This window comes from Schistocerca serialis, chromosome 4 (genome assembly GCF_023864345.2).
Source record: "Schistocerca serialis cubense isolate TAMUIC-IGC-003099 chromosome 4, iqSchSeri2.2, whole genome shotgun sequence".
Lineage (NCBI taxonomy): Eukaryota > Metazoa > Arthropoda > Insecta > Orthoptera > Acrididae > Schistocerca > Schistocerca serialis.
The window spans coordinates 689,455,571-689,468,834 of NC_064641.1; the positions used below are offsets into that span (position 1 = coordinate 689,455,571).

The 13,264-nt window shown below is 41.6% G+C and overlaps 1 protein-coding gene across 4 annotated transcripts in view; it reads right to left on the reverse strand.

The window, feature by feature from the left end:
- The window catches only part of LOC126473186 (fas-binding factor 1), a 133,010-nt gene that overhangs the window by 80,285 nt on the left and 39,461 nt on the right, over nucleotides 1–13,264 (reverse strand). For all 4 annotated transcript variants that reach the window (XM_050100079.1, XM_050100078.1, XM_050100080.1 and 1 more), the window contains exons 6-9: nucleotides 3,695–3,957; nucleotides 1,602–1,691; nucleotides 739–863; nucleotides 551–659 (exon numbers count right to left, since the gene is read on the reverse strand). In XM_050100079.1, the coding sequence (XP_049956036.1) occupies nucleotides 551–659; nucleotides 739–863; nucleotides 1,602–1,691; nucleotides 3,695–3,957 (587 nt within the window). The remainder of the gene's footprint in view (nucleotides 1–550; nucleotides 660–738; nucleotides 864–1,601; nucleotides 1,692–3,694; nucleotides 3,958–13,264) is intronic.

Genomic DNA, 13,264 nt, shown 5'->3' on the forward strand with positions numbered 1-13,264 from the left:
CACTATATCTAACTTTAACCTATCCATTTCCCTTTTTAAATTTTCTAACCTACCTGCCCGATTAAGGGATCTGACATTCCACGCTCTGATCCTTAGAACTCCAGTTTTCTTTCTCCTGATAACGACGTCCTCCTAAGTAGTCCCCGCCGGGAGATCCGAATGGGGGACTATTTTACCTCTGGAATATTTTACCCAAGAGGACACCATCATCATTTAACCATACAGTAAAGCTGCATGCCCTCGGGAAAAATTACGGCTGTAGTTTCCCTTTGCTTTCAGCCATTCGCAGTACCAGCAGAGCAAAGCCATTTTGGTTAATGTTGCAAGGCCAGATCAGTCAATCATCCAGACTGTTACCCCTGCAACTACTGAAAAGGCTGCTGCCCCTCTTCAGGAACCACACGTTTGTCTGGCCTCTTAACAGATACCCCTCCGTTGTGGTTGCACCTACGGTACGGCCATCTGTATCGCTGAGGCACGCAAGCCTCCCCACCAACGGCAAGGTCCATGGTTCATGGGGGTAGGTTTGAACATTATATATGCTAATTACCTGCAAGTGAGCCAAACGAAGTTCAAAATGTTGTTGATGCTTTAAAGTTTCCTTCTGGAAGTGTTCCTCTTGTGTTTCTAAGCTTTTCTGCAGAGTAGATAACTGTCTCCTGAAAGAAACAGATACTTTCATGACAGTATAATTTTTTTACAATAAAGCTTTAACATAATTCAATTTTTAGAAATTACTTGTAAGAATCTTCCAAAAGCTGCAGTTCTTGAACATGTCGGTTTTTGAGGGATTCAATGATTTCTTCCAAACTCTTCTTTTCTTGCTCCCACCTCAATGTATCTGGCTGAATTAGTACTTCTTCCTGTGAATTTGGTAAGAAATTTGAAATGAATTCTAATGATAACAATGTGACCACACACAACTATAAGAAGTAACTGAATTGAAAGAAAATGAATATGATGCTAAGAAGAAACATTTTCATGTTAACAGCAGGTTTAAAAATATCTTCAGTTTTGAATGCAGCGTTCTAAGACATAACACTGAAATGTCCACATGGTGATGCAAGAACGATATGGCAAGTCAAAAACCTCTCTAATAATTTTCTCATATTCTAGAAGTTATTTAAAAAAATAAAGAAAAAATAAATTAGGCAAAGAAACAGTTACAGAAAAAAGAAAACAGAGAAATATTGTGCTATGATACAAATTATTACCTACTTTATTTGCTTTGACATTGAGTTTCACAGTCAAACCAATGAGACTTTATCATCTCCCATTTTAACTTTTGATAGTATAGTTGCTGGTCCAATATGTTATCATCTAACATTATAGCTCCCCTGGAGAGAACACTTCTGTTATCATACAGAATTACAAACTGTTTTATTTTTGCTTTTTCATTGTTTGTTTGCAAGAGTGAGAGCTAAATCATCTAAAACTGAATTTGATTGTGTACATTGCTACTGTACAGATCAGTTTTGCTTCTTTATTACAGCTGTTTTTTGTCTTGTCTGAATGATGCCATTTGAAGTGTCATTATTGGTAAATAATTCAAATACATTTCACAAAATTATTACAAAAACATTTCAAAACTGAACTGTTACCTTAGTCTCTGGATATTTTTTCTCTTCTCTTGGAGGGATGAAGGAAGGTTGAGGCAGACTTTCAGGAATCAGTGGTTGAGCTGAAAGAGCCTGAAGGAAAATTAAAAATGAACTAAATGAACTATCATACTCAATTTCTTTATACAATACTCTCAGTTTATCACTAAAAAATAAATCTCTTCAGATTTTTATAAATATAGTGAACATATTCAATTGCTTTTGAATGAATAATACAAAAGAAAAATAAGTTTTTGAGGTTTGCTACTTTTTATATCGACATCATGCATGTGTAGTTGTCTGTGCAGAAACCTTTCATTTCCTTTTAATCTTTTCTTTTTTTCTAAGAAGAAATTCTCAGCTGTAGAAAAGGACAGAAAACATATTTTTATGTTCTGTGAAAAATATACTTTATTATTACAATACTTACATGTGGTTTAATATATTTCTTCAGGAATTTGATATATAAGACCATTAAGACTAAGCACATTATTTTGCACCTAACACAATTTTTGTACCCAGTATTAAATATCCAAGACAGACAGAAAAGTAGCAGATTCCATAAATGGAGTACTATTGTCATAAACTAACAAAAACGACTGTTGTAAATCAGAAATATAAAACTAGGCATTTCTTTTATCTTCTATACAATTTCATTAAAATGACAATACATTTCATAAAATAAGATTTTGTATGGTGGCACTACTGGATCAAAGCTGATGGAATTACTTATGGGTGTCTATTCCCTCTGATTACCTACCTCCTTCCTATATATCATTAAGTTTAACTACACAGTCATGTTCAGGATAAAATTAATCAATTCAAAGCCCTGGTGGTGTAAGAAAAGTTTCAGTGTCAGAATACTGCTGATGAGGTGAGGAAAGGTAGCAGATTATTTATTAGACATGCGTAATTATAATGGCAGGTACTACTTTTGTAATTGCAATGTCATGTTAATGCAAAACATATTTAACACTAACATTCTTGCAGCTATTATGTAGATATTGTTGTGTAGCTGACATAATGGATACGTGTTATCAAGTATAGTCAAACTCCACATGGAATAACTGCTGCCATCTGAAAATTAATTTTATGAGTATGCAACTACAGTAATCTCATTTAAATTGTGTATTACAATTTGATTTGATTTTTTGTAATTTAAAGACTGACTGCTTTTATAAGTATGAATGAAAAAAAAAAAAAATAATTTGAAGGCAATGTCCCCAACATTATCACCAACTGTCAGCTAGTACTTACATCTTTGTATACTTTTTCTGATCCAAGTTGTTAGTTGATGCCTTGATTCAGGTATAGATTTTTTTACTTACACTGAACCTTGTCTTGCAAATTCTACATTTTTTTTCTTTGGACTTTTTAAAAATACTGTTTAATTTTCCATCTGTTGTAGCTCGATGTTATGTAACACCTGCCACTCCTCATGTTCCTTCAATCTTATTGCAGATATCTGATAATGGTAGTAGTTGGAATGTTGTAATAAATAATGAGATTTATTAAGTGATCTAGATGGTTTTATTCACAAAATACTCTAAGCCGAGAGGTTGAAGAAGCTAGCCACTATTCAACACCGAGTATGGCCAGATGTAATCTGCAATTCATGTCAACATAAATGATGCTGGCTTAAGTTTGCATAGTGAAGATGCGTACTTTTGTGTGTGAAGTGGCAGCACAGCTTGTTATATGCAGCCTTGCCCCCAGAACTGACTGCAGTCTTCTGGTGTAAAACTAATTGGAGTGCTTAAATCAGAGGCTCTGCAATTCTGTGACACCCTCGACTCAGATTTCTTGATCTTTGCTATGAGTAATTAACTAGATAGTCCCTCTGAAAAGAAGTGGGTCTATGTACAAACTGTTTGTGTACATGAGAGATTTTAGGTTACAAAAACTCCTCTGTAGAGCCAATGAAGAGTTCAGCAGAGTAAACCACAGAGTCAAGAGCAGATTACCCGTGTTTGTAACAGAGGGAATACATATCCTTGTTGGTCCTACTAGTCAGACATAATGGCATGGTAACATAAATTACAGGATGAAAACTTATGTCGTATGCACAGAATAATGAAAATGTTGCAATGCCCTACCTCCAAGTATAATGTTATACGTTTTTGTTGATCAACAAGGGCATCGTCAAGTTTCTTCTGCCTCTCAATTTGTTGAGCAATGAGGAACTGTAATTGCTGTTCTTGCTGCTGCAGAAGTGTAGTCTGTCTCTGTACCAGGTGTGCTGTTTTCTCCTCATGCTGGCGTAACTGCAGGGCAATAGAGAGGCTTGCTTCCTGCCTGAACAAACTAGCAGCCACAGCACTGTCAATATTGCTGGTGAGTGGGATGGGTGTAGGAGTTTCTGTCATAGGAGATGGAATTCAAAAATGTTAGTAATTGACAAAAATTATACCCTCCTACTTGTATGCTTAGCAGAACAATGAAAACAAGCATCTCTGAGTCAATATTTTCAGACTCTTCATTATATAAATAAAAGGCCAATCTATCATTACATATTACAAATATTTACTTCAATATTCAATGAGTGCCTCAATGCTACACAACAGCTCTGTTCTCCTTTTGGTGTTAGGACTACTTGACAAAACACCTACAAGTCTTGGACATAGGTGCTAATGTTAAAAGGAGTAGGAAAATATGACAAATGTACCCGTATTTGTGTCCTTGGCAGAGATTTTAATGAATAAATGCTGCCTTTGCAAAGAGTACATCTGCATCTGTAAACTGCTACTGAATGTTTCAACTCATTTGTAAGGGCACCAAATTCAAAGTTTACAGAAAGGTGAACAATACAGTACACTGTTAAAGTACTACTGTTTCATTTACTGTCAGCTGGGAGTACTATAACCAGCGTTCTTTACAAGTAATTTAAAAAGGGCTGTGTCAATATGCATATCACTAAAATTGTGCTCCAATTAATTTTCAGTGAAAAATAGCTGCTGAAATTCATCCTCATCTGCTTACAATGGAACTGTTACGAAAGGACAAAACTACAAGGGTCACTCCAAAAGAAATGCAGACTATTTTTGTAAAGTACAGTTTCCATTCTGCATGCTTCAAAGTTTTACAGTGTGGAGATACATCCTTCCCACTTGTTTTCCTACTTAGTTCAATCTGTTCCCATGAGTGGCGCTGTCACAGCATGTCTTCAAGATGGCTGTTACACTTGATGTTTGTCAGAAGCAACGTGCTGTCATAGAATTCCTGTGGTGTGAAAATGAGACAGTGGGAAACACCCACAAGAGGTTGAAAAAGGTGTATGGAGATGCTACTGTCGATCGTAGTACAGTTAGTAGGTGGGCAAGCAGGTTACGTGATGAAAGCGGGCACGGCAATATTGAGGATTGTCCTCGCAGCGGCATGCCTCGTACTGCACACACTCCAGACAATATGCAGAGAGTTAACGAATTGGTGACTGCCGACAGATGCAGCACAGTGAACGAATTGTCACGCTACGTTGGGATAGGGGAAGGAAGTGTTTGCAGAATACTGAAAGTGTTGGCGTTAAAAAAGGTTTGTGCCAAGTGGGTTCCCAGGATGTTGACAGTGGCTCACAAAGAAACAAGAAAAATGGTATGCAGTGAACTTTTGGAACAGTACGAGAATGGTGGAGATGAATTTCTTGGAAGAATTGTGACAGGTGAGTGAAACATGGCTCCATCATTTTTCACCAAAGACGAAGAGGCAATCAGTGGAGTGGCATCATGCAAATTCACCCAAGAAAAAAAAATTCAAAAACCACACCTTCTGCTGGAAAAGTTATGGCTACGGTGTTTTTCGATTCCTAAGGACTCTTGCCTGTGGAAATCATGCCAAGTGGAACCACCAGAAATTCTGATGCATATGTAACGACACTGAAGAAACTTCAAGCTTGACTGAGTCGTGTTCGGTCACATCGGCAAAATCAGGATGTTTTGCTGTTGCACGACAATGCATGGCCACATGTCAGTCAAAAAACCATGGAAGCGATCACAAAACTCAGATGGACAACACTGAAACACCCGCCTTACAGTCCTGACCTGGCTCCATGTGACTATCATCACTTTGGGAAACTGAAAGACACTCTTCATGGAACAAGGTCTGAAGATAATGACTCCTTTGTGCACGCTGCCAAACAGTGGTGCCAACAAGTTGGTCCAGAATTTTACCGTGCGGGTATACAGGTGCTGGTTTCAAGGTGGCGTAAGGCAGTTGAGAGGGATGGAAATTATGTGGAGAAATGAACATATTGTTCCTAAAGGATGTATCTACACACTGCAAAACTTTCAAATATGTAGAATAAAAGATGGATTAAAAAAAAGTAGTGTGCATTTCTTTTGGAGTGATCCTTGTATGTTACAAATTAAAAGTGAGAAAAAATGTTTGCTATGAGAATGGAATAGGAGGCACCTATAATCACTGATGAAATCATCTGAATTTTTGGACCCTAGCTCAGTTACTTGAAACTACGCGCACATTAACTGCCAAAATGTTGACTGCAAGACCACATCTAAAACAAATTGATTCAGCGAATGGAAGTCTTACCGAATGTGTTGTATCATCCAGTCTCACACTAAGTGACTTTATGCTGAATCTTCTGTTGGAAATTTAGTTGTGTAGAAAGACTTCTACAGATGATGATGCTGATTATGGTATTCAAGAAGCAGTGATAAAGTAGGTGAGAGTGCATACGCAACCCATTTACAATACTTAAATATCTAGCCTCACAAAATGTATGATCAGTGTGTTGATTGTGTGGAAAAATAAGTAAAGATACACGTACATCATACTGATATGAAAATATTAAAAAAACAGAAAGTCCTGGATGTAATAAGAAGCTTGCGCATGCACATGTGCATGTGCATTTTCTATTTTGGAAGGACTTTGCCCAAAAGCTTAATATTTCAGTCTTTTTCATTGTATCTGTCTGTGGCTCGATGCCTCGTCTATGAGATGAGTAGTAATCTATTCTTTCCATATTGTTAATATGAAAATATGGGGTTCCAGATATTTTTCTGTGCCTGTATCTTTACTTTCAGTATAAGCCTCATAAAAGAAACAGCCATTTTTCCATCCTGCATCAATGAAGTATTTGTAGAATAACAGTTCTTTAAACCTCCTGCTTAAGTGATTTTGCATACTATGCAAAAAATGGTCATTAAGAAGTCTCTGGAAGATCTAATACAGTGATTCTAAACAATTAGTGCTAAATAAACTAAGTGTTGCTTTTCGGATTAAGTTTGCTTGTCATCTGAGATTTAAAGTCATGTTTGAGAGAGTAGAAGTCAAAATCAACTCATTCACAATTTGATATTCAATCCTCAGTCACATTAATTCTTTGCATGGAATGATCCAACATATTTTGTAAAATAATAAAGTGTATACTTTATTTATGTATTTGCTTGGATCAATATTGGAATCAAATTACAAAACAGGATGTTTCGAATAGTAAAAGTGACAGTATCTTGTCACTGTGATGAGCAAGTAAAACAATAAAATATTGAACATCTATGGCCACTTGCATTCTGAGACTTCTGATGAATTTAAAAATTTTGAGTTTTAATATCATTTTAAGTGTTTAACATTACTATGTTAATAGTACCCACATAAATTAGTGTTCCATGTAACTTTAGTGACTTGCAATATGCAGTTAATAGAATATTACTGCTACTGTCCAGATAAATTCTGTACAAAGATTGTGAACTACGATGAGTGAGAAGTGTCTGAATTGCCATAGGAAAGTTAGTTCTGGGGTTCTATGCAGCTGTTGGGACAGATGGTTACATTGGGGGGAATGTACTGGGAGGTGAATTGGGGAAGTAAATGAGTCTCTTCCATGGCATTGCAAAGTATGTTCAAGGGATAGGAAAATAGCTGAACAGTACGGAATATTAGAGCCCTTAAGGCTGAACTGGATAGTGCTAGAGAGAAACTGATAAAGTTAAATGGGGGTGGGGGTGGGGGGGGGGGCGGGGAGGGTGAAGACAGGTGGGAAGCAGTAGCAAGAAACAGGGGCAACAGAAAGAGAACAGTATCTGACAGTTTATATCATTAGGAGGAAGATAGATACTGCCTACAGGAAAATTAAAGAGATCTTTGGAGAAAAGAGAACCACTTGTATGAATATCAAGAGCTCAGATGGAAACCCAGTTCTAACCAAAGAAGGGAAAGCAGAAAGGTGGAAGGGGTATATAGAGGGTCTGTACAAGGGCGATGTACTTGAGGACAATATTATGGAAATGGAAGAGAATGTAGATGAAGATGAAATGGGACATATGATACTGTGTGAAGAGTTTGACAGAGTACTGAAAGACCTAAGTCAAAACAAGACCCCGGGATTAGACAACATTCCATTAGAACTACTGATAGCCTTGGGAGAGTCAGCCCTGACAAAACCCAACCAACTGGTGTGCAAGATATATGAGACAGGCGAAATACCCTCAGACTTCAAGAAGAACATAATAATTTCAATCCCAAAGAAAGCAGGTGCAGACAGATGTGGAAATTACCGAGTTATCAGTTTAATCAGTCACGGCTGTAAAATACTAACACGAATTCTTTACAGACGAATGGAAAAACTGGTAGAAGCTGACCTTGGGGGGAGATCAGTTTGGATTCCGCAGAAATGTTGGAACACGTGAGGCAATACTAACTCTATGACTTACCTTAGAAAATAGATTAAGGAAAGGCAAACCTATGCTTCTAGCATTTGTAGACTTAGAGGAAGCTTTTGACGATGTTGACTGGAATACTCTCTTTCAAATTCTAAAGGTGGCAGGGGTAAAATACAGGAAGTGAAAGGCTATTTACAATTTGTACAGAAACCAGATGGCAGTTATTAGAGTCAAGAGACACGAAAGGGAAGCAGTGGTTGGGAAGGGAGTGAGACAGGGTTGTAGCCTATCCCTGATGTTATTCAATCTGTATATTGAGCAAGCAGTAAAGGAAACAAAAGAAAAATTCAGAGTAGGAATTATAATCCATGGAGAAGAAATAAAAACTTTAAGGTTCACCGGTGGTATTGTAATTCTGTCAGAGACAGCAAAGGACCTGGAAGAGCAGTTGAATGGAATGGACAATGTCTTGAAAGATGATGATGATTATTAGTGTTTTAGGGTGCACAACAGCGAGGTTATCAGCGCCTGTTCCCAAAAGTTCAATTCAGAGCCGAATTGTGAGAGAATTGGTATTGTTCAAATTGCAAGACTGGACACAGCACATCAAAACAGGGAGATAAAACTAAAAATAAAATAGCAGTACAAACAGGGAAAATTAAGTAACGGTGGCTGAGTGACCACTTACAAATAATGGGTGACCAAACCACTGGACAGCACATTAAGACTTCAATCCCAATATTTTGGGAAGAAGGCCAGACATCACACAAAAACGTAAAACTCTAGCAACACTCGCCTCATTATTAGTTAAAAGAGAGCGTAGGTCTGGTGGGAAACTGAAATCTTCCCTCAAACCCGCATATAAAACACACTCAGTTAAAATATGCCGTATCGACAACTGTGTCCCACATGTCTGACACGTTGGGGGCTCCTCACGACGTAACAGAAAACCATGTGTCAAAGGACACTGTCCTATTCTAAGCCGTGTAAGGGCTACTTCCTCAGCGCGTCGTTGTCGGAAGGAAGTGAGCCACGGTCGGACAGAATCCTTCACCGCTCGCAACTTATTATCCCTCACGTCCAGCCACTGAGCCTCCCACCAACGCATGACCTTCCAAGTCACGAAAGACGTAATGGCCTGCAGGGGGACGGAACAGCGAGCAGGAGGTGGGATGGAGCAAGCCTCCTTGGCAGCCGCATCTGCAAGTTCATTTCCAGGAATCCCTATGTGCCCTGGAACCCAGCAGAAAATCACATCCTTACCCTGCTGTTGCAAGAGCAGGAGTGCGTCCTGCACCTCTTGCACCATCCGATCTGCTGGGTACATCTGTTCAAGAGCGTGTAGAGCACTTTGGGAATCGGACCAGATGATGAATTTCGTGCCACGATGTCGGTGCATATGCTCTAATGCTTGCAGAATGGCAAACAGTTCTGCATAGTAAACGGAGAACTGCTCTGGGAGCCCTATCCGATGGACAGTGTCGGGAAACACAGCAGAGCAGCCCATAAAATCCCCCTGTTTAGACCCATCCGTGTAAACAGTAATAAAATCGGAATGGCGTTCTAAAATCTCAGTAAGTTTAATTTTAAAAAGGTGGTCTGGGGTACAATACTTCCTGTAAGCAGCCAGATCAAGAAGTAATCTTGGCCTTTGTAGTCGCCAGGGAGATCCCCTACTCCATCCCTGGTGGAGGACCTTAATGCCCTCCAGGTGTACTGACTCGAGACTCTCCTTTGCACGGATGCCAAACAGCTTTGTTGCCGCCGGACGGTGACTGAAGAGACGTGCCAGTGCCGGCCGGGAAAAGGTGTCAGACGCCAATGAAAAAGGAGTGGACTTGGCCCTGTACGCGTGCCGTACCATGAGGAGAAGACGCCGAATGGACAGCGGAGGCTCACCCGCCTTGACACACAGACTAGCAACTGGACTCGTGCGATAAGCCCCCGTTGAAAGCCTAATACCCTCATGGTGAATCACATCCAACATTTTGAGGTAGGAAGGTCTTGCAGAGCCATAAGCTTGACATCCGTATTCCAGTCGAGGTCGCACAAAGGCCTTATAAAGTTGGAGCAGACGTGCCCTGTCAGCACCCCAGGATCTATGACTGACGCATTTAAGGACGTTTAAAGCCTTGAAACAGCGGACTTTTAGATCCTTTAAGTGTGGCAACCATGTGAGCTTCTCGTCAAAAATAAGCCCGAGATATTTCACTTTTTCCATAAAGAGGAGAACAGTGTCTCCTAGTTTTAAAACAGGGAGATTAAAAATAGAACGGGAACGGTTAAAATCTACACAAACGGTCTTCTCCAAAGAGAATTGAAAGCTCGTGGTCTTAGACCATTCCTCCAATCACACGAGTGTCAGCTGTAATTGGCGTGTAGCAACTGTGAGGGAGGAAGACGCACAGAAAATGGAGAAATCGTCCACAAACAAGGAGCACTGCATGGGCCGTCATACTGTGGACGCAATACTATTGATGGCAATTGCGAAAGCTGTCACACTGAGGACACTTCCTTGAGGGACACCGTTCTCCTGCTTAAAACGGTCAGACAGGACATTCCCAACCTTATACTTAAAATACCTGTCCGACAGAAAGGATCTGATGAGTGTGGGTAAACGCCCACGGAAACCCCACTCATAAAGCTGCCGCAAAACGGTATGCCTCCAGGTAGTATCGTACGCCTTCTCCAGGTCGAAGAAAACCCCGATAAGGTGTTGCTTACGTAGGAAAGCATCCTGTATCGCTGTTTCGAGTAGGATCAGGTTATCTAGGGTGGAATGATACCTCCTGAACCCACACTGGCAGCGGGTAAGTAAGGATCTGGATTCGAGAACCCACACCAGGCACCCATTGACCATATGCTCAAATGTCTTTCCGACGCAGCTCGTGAGACTAATGCTACGGTAGCTACTGGGTTCGGTCCGATCCTTCCCTGGTTTTAACAGGGGAATTAAAATCGATTCTTTCCACGAACTAGGAAAGTCGCCTGTCTTCCAAATTTCATTAAAAAGTTGAAGGAGGACTTCCTTTGACCGCAGATCCAACTGCTGCCGCATGCTATACGATATCAGGTCTGGACCAGGTGCGGTATCCCGAGATACGGACAGTGCAGAGTCCAACTGCCACAAAGAGAAAGGCTGGTTGTATTCCTCAGCGTTCTTTGAACGGAAATAAAAACCAGCCCTCTCCCGTGTACCCCGATCGCGCAGAAATTCTGGGTCCTGGCTAGAATCGGCCGTAATAGTTTGAAAAGATTCCGCCAACACCCGGGCAATGTCTCTTGGAGATGTTAGGAGACAGCCCCGCTCACGTATAGCTGCTATTGGCGGTCGAGAGTATCACCTTGAGATCCTCCTAATGGCTTCCCATACTTTGCTTGAAGATGTGGACCTATTGATGGAGTTCAGGAACTCACGCCAAGACCTCCGTTTACTCTCCCTAACGATTTTTCTCGCCCGCGCCCGTGCTATTCGGAAAGTTGTCAGATGCGCAGCAGCGGGGCACCGACGGAATCTTCTCAAAGCCGCCCATCTGTCTCTGATGGCGGTACGACAGTCGTCATTCCACCAAGGGACAGGCTGCCTCACAGGTGTTCCCTTTGACTTTGGTATGGATACATCAGCGGCATGGTGCATCACCGCCATAATGTGATCCACCCAATCCTGGACGCCTTCACACCGTTCAAAAACAGCCAACTGCCGGTAGAGCGTCCAGTTTCCCTTCCGGAACAACCATTTCGGGCGCTGTGCGACACGACCCATTTCAACTGGCAGATGGAGCCAGATAGGATAATGGTCGCTGCCATGAAGGTCGTCGTCGACGACCCACTGAGCAATGTCCGCAAGCACAGGCGAACAAATAGAGAGGTCTATGGCAGAAGACGAACCTGAAGCGGTGCTAAAATGCGTGGCCTGACCTGTGTTCAGCAGTATGATGTCGGAAGTCCTGAGCAACTGCTCAATCATCTGGCCTCTGGGGCAGGTTTTGTTGGAACCCCATAATGCATTATGAGCATTAAAGTCTCCTAAAATGAGAAAGGGATGGGGTAGCTGATCAATGAGCCGTGCGAGGGCTTCACTGTCAATGAGCTCAGCGGGTGGTAAATACAAGGAGCACACTGTGACATTAACCTGGGCCAGGATCCGAGCTGCAACCGCTTGTAGCGTTGTGGTTAAGGTCACAGGTGAGGAGTGGAATGTGTCCTTAATGAACACTGCCACCCCACCCTGAGCCCTATTACCAGTCAGGTCGTCTTTCCTGTACATGTGATATCCCCTAAGTACAGGCGTGTCAGTCTCTTTAAAATGTGTCTCTTGCAAAGAGATGCAAATGGGGTTTTCCTGTACTAACAGCCGCAATTCTGCAAAGCGAGGGCTGACTCCATTCAGATTCCACTGAAGTATGGGAGCCATATCAGCATTTCAGTTTAGATTTCCCCCTGTCTTTGCGCCGCGCTGGTGAGGCACTTGTAGAGCGAGTGGCAGCAGAGGAGCTGCCAGGTTCTGGGGAAGAGGTATCAAAATCCATGACGATTTCCTCCTCATCAGTCAGGGATGCCAGATGTCAAATGCCGTGCCCCTTTCCCTGGTCCTGTTTTCTGTGTGGAAGTCGGGGATGGGGGAAGTGGAGAGGCACTCTGTTTCTGGAGGGCCTTCGAAGGCTTCACTGGAGCTTTCTCTGCAATAGCGGTTGGTGCAGGCGGAGCAGCCTGAATAGCTATATCGTTAGTGGGAGTGCTCTGGCAGGTACAAACGCAGGTACAGGTATTGGTGGAGGATACTGCGACGCTGGACATGGTCTGCGTCGAAGCGTCTACTCGCGATGCACGGTTGTGCACCAAGGAGGCATAGGATGTGGCAAAGACAGGGGGTTTTGTAGCCCTATACTCTTTTTTGGCTTCCACATAAGGTAGCCTCTTTGTCACCTTGATCTCCTGAATTTTTCGTTCTTCCACAAAGACGGGGCAGACTCTGCTCCAGACGGGATGGCTCCCAGAGCAGTTGATACACAGCGCTGGAGATGTGCAGTTGGTCCCAGCTTCATGAGCTGCCTTGCC